The 13,609-nt window shown below is 47.5% G+C and overlaps 1 protein-coding gene across 1 annotated transcript; it reads left to right on the plus strand.

Annotated features, from left to right (window-relative positions):
• Nucleotides 1-9,499: 9,499 nt before the first annotated feature.
• Nucleotides 9,500-10,201, plus strand: LOC128095567 (calcineurin B homologous protein 3-like). The gene has a single exon (XM_052714653.1). The coding sequence runs from the start codon at nt 9,500-9,502 to the stop codon at nt 10,199-10,201; it is 702 nt and encodes a 233-aa protein (XP_052570613.1).
• Nucleotides 10,202-13,609: the final 3,408 nt, after the last annotated feature.

Below are 13,609 nucleotides of genomic sequence, written 5' to 3' on the forward strand. Positions count from 1 at the left end.
TGTCGGGACCCAGGTTGGGTTCCCAGCACCCACATGGATGCTCACACTCATCCCTAACTCCAGTTTCAGGGGATCCTATCTTCCTCTGAGCACCGTGCAAGACACACCTGCAAGTGAAATACTCCCACACATAAAGCTGAAAACGAAAAAACAAAATGGGTTGGGGGGAGGGGGGGTGGTTCAGCACTTAGGAGCACATGTTGTTCTTGCAGAGGGTGTGTGAGTTTGGTTCCCAGCACACACACTGGGTGGCTCACAGCCACCTGTAACTCCAGCTTTGTAGGCTCCAAAACCTGTGGCCTCCATGGACCCCTGGTATACACTGACAGGCGTGTGCGTGTACGTGTGCATGTGCATGTGCGTGTGTGTGTGTGTGTGTGTGTGTGTGTGTGTGTGTATGGTCTGTGCAGGGGTGGCTGTGGATATATGCACATACTCATAATTAAAAAATAAGTCTTTGACAATTAAAAAGTCCCTAAACAGACGGAATGGTGGGAAAAAGCAAGGTGTGGTGGCACACACCCTAATTCCAGTTCTGAGGTGGCGATGAAGGAAGAGCCTAGTGGGTTCTAGAGCATCCAGGCTACAGATTGAGAGCCTATCTCTAATAAATAAATACATAAATGAAAACTGCCACAACATTCTCTGACACAAGAAGCTGCACCCACATATTGGGTGACAGACATCCGTGGTCACGTGAACACTGCACGTACCAAGAACTATACAAACACACACTGTGTGTGGCCCCAGAGATACCAAAATACCACATACAACACACATATGTCAACAGCACCCTAAATACATGTGTGTGTTTGTGTGCACGCGCTTCGTTTTTTGTACTCTATAATTGATCCTAAAACCAAATGTGTATTATAGATCCTCCTAACATTCCCTTTTGCACGAGGGGAAACTAAGGCACAGAAAGATTCTTACTCAGTGACAGGGTGTGAGAAAGGTGAGGGAGGGTGAGCTCGACATTCCAGAGCCGAGGAGTTCCCCCAAAAGCTGCCAAGTCCAGCTCTTCCTTGGAACCGAACTCGGAGTACTGCTAAACTTTCCCCCAAACCAGAAGTCAGCGGTAGCTGGTGTCCCGCAACATCAGCAACAATGTCTCATTTCGGTGACCCGGAAGAGGTCCTCACTTATCCTGTTACCAGGTCGTGGAAGTCAAAAGAGGTCGGGAGGTCCTCAAAGGTCCAGCCCGACCCACTCAGCTTCCTTGCATGAACGCACTCACAGGATCGGCAACCTCGAACTACAAATCCCAGGATTCCTAGGGGTCGGAGCCCAGGGACTGAGTTTGCGCAGGCGCCCTATTCCTGAGTGGCATTTCCTAGAGTCCTCAGATGAATTGCAGCCGAAATCTCACCAAACACGCGGATTATACTTTAGTTTCTCCCACAGAACATTGCCAAAGTCAAGCGTTCCCGTAGAAGTGCTCTGACCACAGAAAGCATCTGGACTATATGTCCCAGAATTCTCTGTAAAGCTCTTTCCCCACCAGCTTACAATTTTCTTTCACTAAGCAGGTGGAAACTGGGCTTTGTGGACGCATTTGTTGTTGTACCTACCCAAAGTCCGATGTCCGAAAGACCACCAAGATCCCGATCCGAATGCAAAGCAAAGAACCTTTAAATCGCGAGCCCCCACCTCTGTCGCAGCAGTGGAGTGAGAGGGACCCCAGGCAGTAACAGGATAGGATGTTTATAGTGGTTAGGTTGGGGGGATGGGGGTCTAGGGGAATTCCAACTCTATACGGTTACAAGCTCAGGATTGGGGCTTACTTCAGGTTAGAGACGCTTGGTTTGAACTGATTGGAGAGTTGCAGCTCCTATATCCTTCAGCAGTTTATGTCATCGAATCTGTATCACCAGCAGACCCATTTCCTCTGACAGTTAGACATGCCACTTTTATCTGCAGGAAACTCGTTCCCTCTGACAGCTATGGTATGCAATCTATAACAGCAGAAAACATCCCACAGGACATACCTGGTGCTTTGTTTAGTATGCTAGTCATGTTATAGCATATCCTTTACGTTATGGCAGGAAATGTCTGGAACTTGTTTTTGCACAGCTCCTAATTGTCTGGGTCTAGGGGCAGAGTGGCAGCACATCCTCTGGTGGTTTTTTTTGTTTTGTTTTGTTTTCTGGAACAGTTTGTCCCAGGGCCTGCTGCCCCCTGTCTGACCCTTCTTTAAGATGACTGCAACCCTGGCATCCTCTCACTGTCTTTCAGTACTCAGGAGTGAAAAGTTCCAATGTAATAAGCCAATCAAGCCAATTAATAAATCCAGGTTTAATTTGAGTAGAGCAGAGCAATTCCTGGTGGCTTTTAGGAAAGCAGGGGAGAGAGCATGGGGCAGATATTCCTGTTGTGCCCAGAGTCCAGACCCCCAAAATCCACCAAGAAACCAGACCGACGCAATAGTGAAGAGTCCTTTAATTGGGAGTTCAAACCTGGGTCTCTCGTCTGTTCTACACAGTGGTGGAGCAGAAGAGACCTTGAGTAGCAGAAGGGCGGAGTATTTATAGAGGGTAAAGCAGGGGGCGGGGTGCCTAGGGGTCTACAGACTGCATAGGAACAGACTCTCAGGATTGGTGTGCCTCCAAGCTGGAGGTGTCTGTCCCTGGCTAATTGGTTAGTTACAGCTGCAGGAAAGTTGCTATCTCTTGCGGTGGTTGCTGTGGTTACTGCATTCCATCTTTATCATGAAAGCCTGTCCAGAGCTGCTAGTTTAACTTTTAATTGGTCCTTTACCATATGGGGACATCTGGTGGGTTTTTTGTTTGTTTGTTTTTTTAGTAAATAGGGCCGGACTCATGGTCAGGGGCTCAAGAGCACATCCTGCTAGTTTGGGGGCTACATCTTGCTGAGTCAAGGGCCTCCATCCTGCTGGGTCTTGTGTGCAGGCTTTCATGGCTGCAGGATAGCCAAGGCAGAGGTCTGGGTAAGAGCCTGGGCTTCTCAACGGTGACCAAGTCTTAAGTAGCCTGTAGCCGGGGTCTTGAGCAGCCCTGGAGAGGAGCTGACCTGTGGTGGGCTTTCTGAGGGGAAGTGACCCAGATTGGTGGGCTTTCTTTGGGGCCAGGTCTGGGAGAGAGAGATAGGTAGGGCTTCCACCTAATCATCCCAGACTCTGTGGACTCTGACAGGGCTTCCACCTAAACACAGAAGATGAGGCAAGAGTCCTGCATGGGTTACTGTCTTAGTTACTGTTCTGTTGCTGTGAAGAGACACCACGACCAAGGTAACCATTATGAAAGAAAGAGCTGAAGCAGAGGCTTGCTTACTGTTTTAGAGGAATTAATCTATGATCCTTATGTGGAGAGGTATGATTCTGGAGCAGTAGCTAAGAGCTTTACACCTGATCCACAGGCAACAGGCAGAGAGAAATACTGGGCCCAACATGGGCTTTTGAAACTTCAAAACCCACCCTCAGTGACACACTTGCCCCAACAAGGTCACACCTTCCAATCCTTCTGATTCTCAAAGAGTTCCACTCCTTGGTGACCAAGTATTCAAAAATATGAGCCTATGGGAGCCATTGTCATTCAAACCACCATAGTTACATAAAGAGAGCATGCCTCAAAAACACAAGCAAAACATTTTGCCAGGTTGTGTCTGAATCAATAATCATAGCGCTCAGCTTCAATTTTTCTTTTCTCATTTTTCTGTTTAACACGCTAATTTACACAGTGATGGCTATTCTTGGTTTCCAACTTGGCTACATCTGGAATTAATGAAAACCCAAGTGACTAGGTACACCTCTGAACGATTTCTTTTCTTTTACTTTTTTATTTTTAAAGATTTATTTATTTCTTATGTACACTGGGGTTTTGCTTGCATGTATGTCTGTGTGAAGATGTCAGATCCCCTGGAAGTGGAATAACAGACGGTTGTGAGCTGACATGTGGGTGCTGGAAATTGAACCTGGGTCCTTTGAAAGAGCAGCCAGTGCTCTTAACTGCTGGGCCACCTCTCAAGCCCTGGGATTTTTTTCTTAATTAAGTCATTTAAAGTGGAAGACCCACTTTTAATCCAGATCTTTTGAGGTGGGAAGATCCACCTTTAATCTGGGCCACACTTCTGTTGGCAGCCTGTATAAAGGACACGGGAGAAGGAAGCTTGCTCTAGCTTTCACTAGCAAGTCCATTCCCTCACTGCCATTAGAACTGACTTCCTCAGGATTCCCTGCATACTAAGGACCAGCTGAGACTTCCAGCCTTGTGGACTGAACACTACTGGATTCTTGGACTTTACATTGGTAGACAGCCATCGTTGAACTGGCTGGATCACAGCCTGTAAGCCATTCTAATAAATCCCCTTTCTATATACATGTAGATTCACTCTATACATTCTGTTCCTCTAGAGAACCCTAATACACAAGGTGTGGTGCTTTAAACACAAATGGCCCCCATAGGCTCTTAGAGAGTGGCACTATTAGGAGGTGTCTTGTTGGAGTAGGTGTGGCCTTGTTGCAGGAAGTGTGTCACTGTGGTTAGGCTTTGAGGTCTCAAATGTTCAAGCTAGGCCCAATGTGGCTCACTTGCTCTTCCTGCTGCCTGCAGATCCAGATGTAAAACTCTCAGCTCCTCCTCCAGCACCATGTCTGCCTGTGTACCACCATGCTTCCTGCCATGAAGATAATGGAGTAACCTCTGAACTGTAAGCCAGCCCCAAGGAAATATGTTCCTTTATAAGAGTTGCGGTGGTCATGGTATCTCTTCACAGCAATAAAACTCTAAGAATCAAGGTATTGGGAAAAGAGAAGAAACGATGTATAAAGTAATTTGGAGCCTGAGGGGTGGCTCAGCGGATAAAAACTCTTGCACCTTTGGAGTTTGGTTCCCTCTACCCAAGATGGCATCTCACCTTTAATTCCAGTGCTAGGAGATCTGCCGCCCTCTTCTGGCCTCTATGGGCACTGCATAAGCACCGAAACAAACAGGTAAAGAGAAATCCATCTTTTTAAAGAAATGCTTGATGTAAACTAAGAAACAAATTAATGATAACAATAAATGAGATATTTGAGCTGGACTGAGTAAAAAAAATATTATACAAGCCTGCATTTACCCTTGCCCAAGAAGCAGACCGTGACTTGACTGCTCTCTATTTATGGTGCTCCTCCAGGCTCTTCATCACATACACTGTGCTGCACTAAATCCCATGACGTAAACCTTCCTGCCACCTCTGAAAGGTTGTAGAAGTCAGGTATTTCCTTTGTTCTGGAGATTTGGTTTATATAGATTCCTTGGGGGAGGTTGGCTTATACAGGAACTCTGAAGAGGCTCCTCTGCCCCCGAAACCGTTCCTCCTATGGTCTAGCTTCTCCCCCTCTTTTATTAGAATGGCTTATAGGCTGTGGTCAGGTTAGTCCAATAATGGCTGTCTACCAATGGAAAGCCCAAGAATCCAGCAGTTGTTCAGGATGTCTCAGCTGGTCAGTCAGGATACACTGGAACCCCAAGGAGGGTGGCTCTAATGCCACTGAAGGAATGGACTCCAAGCAAGGAAGGAGCAAAAGCTTCTTCATTCTGTCCTGGAACACGCTCTGTAGACCAAGCTGGATCGAACTCACTGAGATCCACCTGCCAAGTCTCAGTTTTTAGAGTCAGAACCAGGCAGGGCCACAGTGTTCTTTGAAAACTGTTGCAAGCAGGAATACTGAAGGGAGAGGCTTCCAGGAAGGAAAAATATGTTGTGGAATATTACTTTAACTGTGTAAAGATGTGTTGCATTTGTTTAGGCTGCATTTCTTTAACTATGTACAGATGTGTTGCATTTTGTTGGAGCCTGCCGACGGTCAGCTGGGTAGCTGGGTAGAGGCGTGCGGATTGTAGAGACAATGAAGGAGACAGAAAAGAGTCGAGAGGTCTGCCAGTCAGTGCCGGAGAGCCCCGAGTTTATTTCACAGCCAGCTTGTATACAGTCTGGAAGGACAGAGGTAGAACAATGCACAGTGCGGACATTCAACCACTATCTATCCTGCCTTGCGTCAAGGAGCAGGCAGTTTCATTTTCTATCTCAATGTACCTCTGGCTGGCATCAGCAGCCTGCGTCTAGCTAGATAGTGTGTTCCTTCCTGTGGGCTAATCAGGACTTTCTCACAGCCCTTCAAGGAGACTCCATGGGCTAATCAGGACTTTCTCACAGCCTTGGAGCAAACAAGCCTGAACTCTATTGACTCAGAATAGACTTCAGATTCAAACTGGGAAACTGAGTCAGTTGTGGGCTCCCACAGCATTTGTTATGCCTTGCCTGCCTAAGGCACCTGATTGGTCTAATAAAAAGCTGAACGACCAATAGCTAGACAGGGCTGGTGGGAAAGGAGAATAAGTAGGAGGAGGAATCCAGGCTGGGGAGAAAGAGAAAGAGGGAGAAAGAAATGGACACCCCCGGGGCCGGCCAGCCAGGCAGCCATCAGCCAGCCGGACACAGAGGAAGCAGGAAAGTAGGACAAACAGCATGAAAGAAAGGTAAAAGGCTCTGAGGCAAAACGTAGATGAAGAGAAACAGGTTAAATTAAGTTATAAGAGCTACTGTGACAAGCCTAAGCTAAGACCAAGCATTCATAACTAATAATAAGTCTCTGTGTCTTAATTTGGGAACTGGTGATTCAAGACGGCTTGGATTATCTTAACAAGAGAGCAATTACCCCACTTCACCCCGACCCTCACCCTGGTGCACACATGGGCACATGCACACACAGGCAGGTGCACACACACACCTGCACACACACATGATGTAGTTTGGAATGTGATGTCTCTTCCCACAGCTACAGCTCAGATCCCATTTTGACCAGGAAGAAGCAGATTTGCCTTAATGGCCTCATCACAACCCAGATACCTATACCTTTTTATATTTAAGTCTTAAGGGACCAGAGGGATGGCTCTATTTACCAGGGAAACGGGGCGTCTTCAACATCTTCCTCGCTGGCTAATGTCGATTACTACCAGTTTCCCCAGTGTCCATGTTCTCCTCTGTCTGTGGAAAGCCTTGCCCGAGTCTTCATGTGCACAGAGTTTATTGCTATCAGTTCTCTCGAGTTGATCCAAGTGTGAAGCTCGTGCAAAGTTCTTTCCACGTCCCTCACACTGATGAGGTTTCCCAGCACTGGGAACTCTCTGAGGAAAAAGCACTAGCTTGACCGTCACGACCAAAAGCCTCCCCATGGTCTTTGCCTTCAGAGAGCTTCTCACTCGTGTGGGCTCTCTCGTGTATAACAAGGCTTGAACCACACCTCACGGACTTCCCACACTTCTCACATGTGAGGGCTTTCTCATGAGTATGAACCTGTTTTCTGAGGTCGAGTAGGATGACCAGTAAGGCTAAAGCCTTTCTCACATTCTTTACACGCCTACCATTTCTCACCAGTGAGTTCTTCCACATTGAGCAAAACATGGTCTATAATCAAAGGCCTTCCTTACATTTTTAGGGTTTCTCACCAGTATGAAGTAGCTGGTGTCACATAAGGCTAGGGTCACTACCAAAGCACCCCCCATCCCACCCCACCCACAGTCTTTTTTTTTTCCTAGAGCTGAGGACCGAACCCAGGGCCTTGGGCTTACTAGGCAAGTGCTCTACCACTGAGCCAACCCGGGTCTTTGTATTCATAGAGTTTCTCACTAATGTGGACTTTCTGGTGGTCAACATGTCTTGAACCATAGCTAAGGGCTTTCTCCATTCCTCACATTCATAGTGTTTCTTACCAGTATGGATTTTTTCATACTGCACAAACTTGACCTGCAATCAAGACCTCTGAGAATTTCTTATATTCATTCATAGGTTTTCTTGCCAGTGTGAACTGTATGATGTCAGGCGGGTTGATGATTTCATCAAGAAGCCTTTCTACACAGGGTTTCTCTGTGTATTCTTGGTTGTCCTGGAACTCGTGCTGTAGACCAGGCTGGCCTCGAACTCACACAGATTCACCTGCTTCTGCCTCTCAAGTGCTGGGATTAAAGGTGTGCGTCATCACAGCCCAGCTTCTCTGTTGTTGTTTGAACACGGGGCTGGTAACCCTGCTGTGTAGGCAAGGATGACAAATGCTACTACATTCTGAAGCCCTACCACCTCACTTCCTAGGCAGAGAACTAAACTGAACAGAGTCTCTAGAGACAGGCCAGGACCGAGGGAGCACAGAGTGATTTTCTAGCGAGTCTGTTTCTATTAGCCCCAGATGGAGCCCACAAGAGACCAAAGAATCCCCCTCAAGTCCAGCTTGAGTTTGTTGAAGTTACAGGAACATGGTTGAGCGGTCACTTACAGGAGCATGGATGACGACTCTCAAGCAATGTATTCCTGGAGTCCTCTCTCCAGTCGACCCCTTAGCTCCTGCCTGCTTTAGCTGCTGGTGTGGGTGGGTAGGAGGATTGGGATTGCTGGGATCTCAGGCATCTAATGAGCCTCCTATCCTGACTAGGTAACAGTAATACAGAAATAGAAGTGTCTTGTGAGGGTCTCCTCTGGGTCAGCACAGCTTCTCTGATTCCAAGACATCGTCGGCCACATCCTACCCCGAAGGCGGAGTTCCAAATGGGAGTCACGTGCTGCCATTATTAGTTTGGGTCCTAGTGTGAGAAACAGCTGATGGACACGATGTGGAAGTGTAGTTGAAATAAACCCTTCCCTCCCCAAGTTGCTTTTGGTCTTGATGTTTTCTACCAGCAATAGAAAAGTAACCAAGACAGTGCCCGGGCACAAAATCCTAAGCTCCACTTCCAAGCAGCATATGCCTTTTACCTATGAAGGTAAGTACCCAATTCTACTGGTCAAGTGTATAGTTATCGAGACATGTATGGTTTATTAACACGTTACTTACATGTAACTACCCTAGAAAAGCCATACTTCTGTTGGGTTGTGGTGGTTTTTTTTTTGGGGGGGGGGGTCATGGGTTATGTAAATATGCACATTGTCACAATTGTTTGGGGCTTACTTAATTCTTGTCCATATTAACTAGTCTAGTTATTTCTGGTGTGTTCCCCCTTCACCCTCTCCTTTATTTTCTCTCGTCTTTCATGTATTCCTTCCTTCATTTTTCTTTCTCTTTCCTCTACTTTCTCTCCATCTTTATTTCTCTCTCCCTCCCTCCCTCCTCCCCTCCCTTCCTTTCTCCCCTTCTTCCCTTGAATGACTTGCAACTCAACTGTGTAGACCAAGCCGGCCTCAAACTCAGGGAGGTCCTCCTGCCCCTGCCTTCAGAGCTCTGGGATCGCGGCCATTCTAGCGTCTTTAGTTCTGAAAGGAAAGACACACACGTCTTTGTGCTTTCCCAGCGAGGCCCTAGGAAAACCAAAGGTAGAATGTATACGACGATTATAATCCGCTTCGTTTTACTGGATTTGGGAAGGAAAGAGGCCTCGGGGATTGTGACGGACCTGCCCTAACAGAGGTTGCCTTGATGACCTAATAAATCAGAATGGCGGTAAGGTGAGAGCCTCCAGGGACCCCAGGCCCCCTCCCCCGGGCAGCTGAGATTGTCTGGAGCCCACGGGGCACCATGGGACTCTCGCAGTCCTCCGAGGAGGAGTGGAAGCGTGAGAGCAGGACTGACTTCTGGTGGGGGCAGATGCAGGAGGGGTTCCGGAACCAGAGCGACTTCAACTGGGACCAGATCAAGCAGCTGCACCAGAGGTTCCGGCTGCTGAGCGGAGACCAGCCCACCATCCGGCCCGAGAACTTCGACAACGTCCTGGACCTGGAGTTCAACCCGATCCGCTCCAGGATCGTCCGCGCCTTCTTCGACAACCGGAACCTGGGCAAGGGGACCAGCGGTCTGGCCGAGGAGATTAGCTTCGAGGACTTCCTGACCATCATCGCCTACTTCAAACCGCTGCGCTCAAGGCACTTGAGCAAGGACGAGGCGGAGACGTACCGCCGGGAGAAGATGCGCTTCCTCTTCCACTTGTACGACGAGGACTGCGACGGGCTCATCACGCTGCAGGAGTACCGCAGGGTGGTGGAGGACCTGCTGTCGGCGAACCCGCAGGTGGAGAGCGCGTGGGTGCGCTCCATCGCCAACTCCATCGCGCACCGCGCCTTGAAAGAGGCAGCCAGGGCATCCGACCAGCCGCTGGAGGAGGGCCAGCAGTACCAGGGCATCACCTTCGAGGACTTCGTCAAGACCTGGCAGGGCATCGACTTCGAGGTCAAGATGCAAGTCAGCTTCCTGAACCTAGAAGCCATGGCTTTATGCCAGTGACCTGCCAGCCGCTGCTGGCCGCTCCCACCCCGCTCCCCCACCCTCCACCATCACGGGAGATTCTGCACCTTGAGCCTGGCAGCCTCTTGCAGCAGCTACGGGGTATGTGGGACCTGGCGGCTTTTATCTCTGAGAATAAAGATGATCAAAAGAAGAGCGGGGCGTGGTTGCGATTGCCTTTGATCCCAGCACTTGGGAGGCAAAGGCAGGCAGGTCTCCTGTGAGTTTGAGGCCAGCCTGGTCTACAGAGTGAGTTTCAGGACAGCCAGGGCTACACATAGAAACCCTGTCTCAAAAAAACAAAAAAACAAAACAAAACAAGGGCTGGAGAGATGGCTCAGTGGTTAAGAGCATTGGACGCTCTTCCAGAGGTTCTGAGTTCAATTCCCAGCACCCACATGGTGGCTCACAACCATCCATAATGAGATCTGGTGCCCTCTTCTGGCCTGCAGGCATACATATAGGCAGAATACTGTATGCATAATAAATAAATAAATCTTAAAAAAAATCCAACCAAACAAAAAACAACAAAACATAACGAAAAATAACAACAGAAAAGACACGAGTTAAACACCAATATTGGTGGTGCCCCCTCCCCACCCCCTGTTGGGTGTGGGGTCACGCAATAATGGGGGACAGACCACCAAAGTCTATTAAACCAGAAGCAAACTTTATACCAGGAAAAAAAAGACAAGAAAATATCACCGTGGGACACAAAAGCTTATCAGCTAGCTGAGACCACCGCCAGAGTTGTATTTTGAGGCTGTGGCAATGGAGGCGGGTTCTGGCCCCCTTTTTATAGTGAAGGGGAAAGCATCAGGGATGCAGTGCATGCTAGGAGTCACGTAGAAACATCTATTAAAAGTTAACTTTGGTCCAGGCAGTTGTTGGCTGTAAGGGATAAGGGGGCTTAACAGTTAACCCCTGGCTGTTGACAGAGGAGCTGGCTGTAAAGCAGAGAGCCATTGTTAGAAATTAACCTTTAGAGCTGATGACTGTCAGCTTTTATTTTTTTATTTATTTGGGTTTACAATTTTATATTTCTGTATCCCTGGACCCTACACCCCCAACTTTTTTGAAACAAGGTCTCACTATGTAGCCCATGCTGGCCTGGAACTCACTATGTAGAACAGGCTAGCCTCAAACTCACAGTCCTTCTCCTCTGCCTCCCTCAAATGTTGGAATTTGACCCAAAAAACTAAGCTCTCCTCTCAAAGGGAATTGAGAGAGAGTTTATTCTGATGTCAAAGATGAGGGACATGGCTCAAGGACATAGATTCAGTTTTATGCTAGACACCATTGTGGGAGGCCAGCTCTCACCTTTTCCCAGACCCTTCCAAATACCTGATGACCATGCCTTGGTCAAATCATCCATTATGCAGCCCTTCTGGGTAAAGCAAACTCAGCTTCTCTGACCCTGAGTAATTTGGGCTTCCACAAATTCTTAATAATAATATAAATCTCAAATGGGGGTACAGATCTTAACTCTATGCAGCTCTGAATCAGCTTTTCCACTAAGAGCTTGCAAGTAGCTGGAATTACCACAGCACTACTCCTGCTTCCTTTGGCTACTATGCCTTCTAGTAAAAGGAGTAGAGGATGATAAAGATGGAATGTCCTTTTTAAATGGGTCTAAGATGTCTATAGCAGCCTCAGGTGCACTATGCCCTTTTTTAATCAATAAACTCCCGATGCAACTGTGTCAAATAAATCAGTAAAATCCTGAAACTGCATCAAACCTAAAGATCCCCTTAGCTTCACCAAACCATGGTTCATCAATATCAACAGATTAATGTAATTCTAGCATGAATATTACTATACATATTTACAATTCTTACAAACTTACATCCAAAAGCAAACTCTCAATAGGACTATTTACACTTTACAAACTTTAGCAAACATCCAGAAGCAATTTCTTAATAGAACTTTTTGCATTTCTTGCTAACAAAACATAGGATACATTAACATTTAACATGTTAACATTAATCCACTCGTGACAAGAAAATAATTTTTTTAATTAAAGAGACTGAGGAATATTAACTCCCCTTTTTCTTTATAATTTTTTAAACTTCATCTTGGGCCTGGGTAGAAAAAAAACAAATTTCTCTATACCTACACCAAACAGTTCCATTTTTACACAAACAGTTCCTGAGTCACCACAGTTAATAAAGCATATATGCATACACAAAACAATTCATAAGTCACAGTTGGTAGAGTCTATATGCATAGGTAAAGTCAAAATTGTCCCATTGCAATTGAACCACTCCTGGTCATCACATTTCATAAGTCTGAAAGCTTCAAAAAGTCCGTTCTGGTACCAGTCTTAACATTTCAGTGAAAGCTTTCTGATATCAGCCTTACAGTCCACTGAAAGCTTTCTGATACCAGTCTTAAAGTCCAAAATATAAAGAAACCCACAACCAAAAACTTTTTGCAATTCCCCTGAATGCAACAATTCAGTTTAGTCTCTGAAACTTTTGTTCTCAGCTCTCAGCTGTGCTTTGCAATCCGTAGCCTTCCCTTAAGGCAATTTTGCTCCAGGGCAAAAGCTATTAATTCCACAATTAGCACCACAATAGCTAGCTGGTGCAGAATCCTCTTCAAAAGAGACCTTCTGACAGCCAGCAAACAGAAACTGCACCTTTAGCTGCTGGCTTTCACAGTCCTGGTCTATCTGTGCCTCCCGTAACCAGCCAGGACCCCTGTGTCCTGAGTCCCTGAGGCTCTCAATCACCTCAAGCTATAGTCACGTTGCTGCACTCCTGGCTCTGTTATCTGCTCTGCTGGTGGTCTTTGCATGAAGCACTCAGAGTCTAGGAAGCCTCTGTTCTGCCTCGGGGCAGCTCCACCTTACTCTGCTGCTGGGACCTCAGACTGGCCTGAGTTTCAGCGCATCTCAACCATTCAGACTGGAGCACTGCTGTGGCGTACTGCTGCTAGGGACTCAGACCCTGTACATTTCATTGCAGGGAAGATTTCAAAACCTGCACTGATCTCTCCACACCAGCGTTCATCCCACCCTGGTTCATCAGCCAACAGTTTCCTCCCTGGTTCCTGCACCGCCTCTGCCATGGTTCCGCCCCTAGGATGCTCCCCGGCCTCTGCAGGGCTTCCCCAGCTCACTGCTGCTTACGGGCCTACCTCTGCGTCCCCAACACACTGGCAGACTCAAAGGCACCTGTTCTTTGGCCCTCCTTGTGTTTGCCCTGCAGGCATCTTTCTCTGGAGGCTTTGTCTCTCACACAGCACCTTGTACTCTCACTCTCCAGCTGCCCACTCGGCTCTCTGCCTCTCCAGGGGCTCTGGCTCTCGGTGCTCCACTCCAAGTCGCTGCCACTGCTGCCTGCCGTTCACCTCTCTCATGGTGTGGCATCTCTGCTTGGCTCCTCGCCACTGCTGCTTCTTGGC

This window comes from Peromyscus californicus, unplaced genomic scaffold, assembly GCF_007827085.1.
Source record: "Peromyscus californicus insignis strain IS unplaced genomic scaffold, ASM782708v3 Scaffold_4__1_contigs__length_199733344, whole genome shotgun sequence".
Lineage (NCBI taxonomy): Eukaryota > Metazoa > Chordata > Mammalia > Rodentia > Cricetidae > Peromyscus > Peromyscus californicus.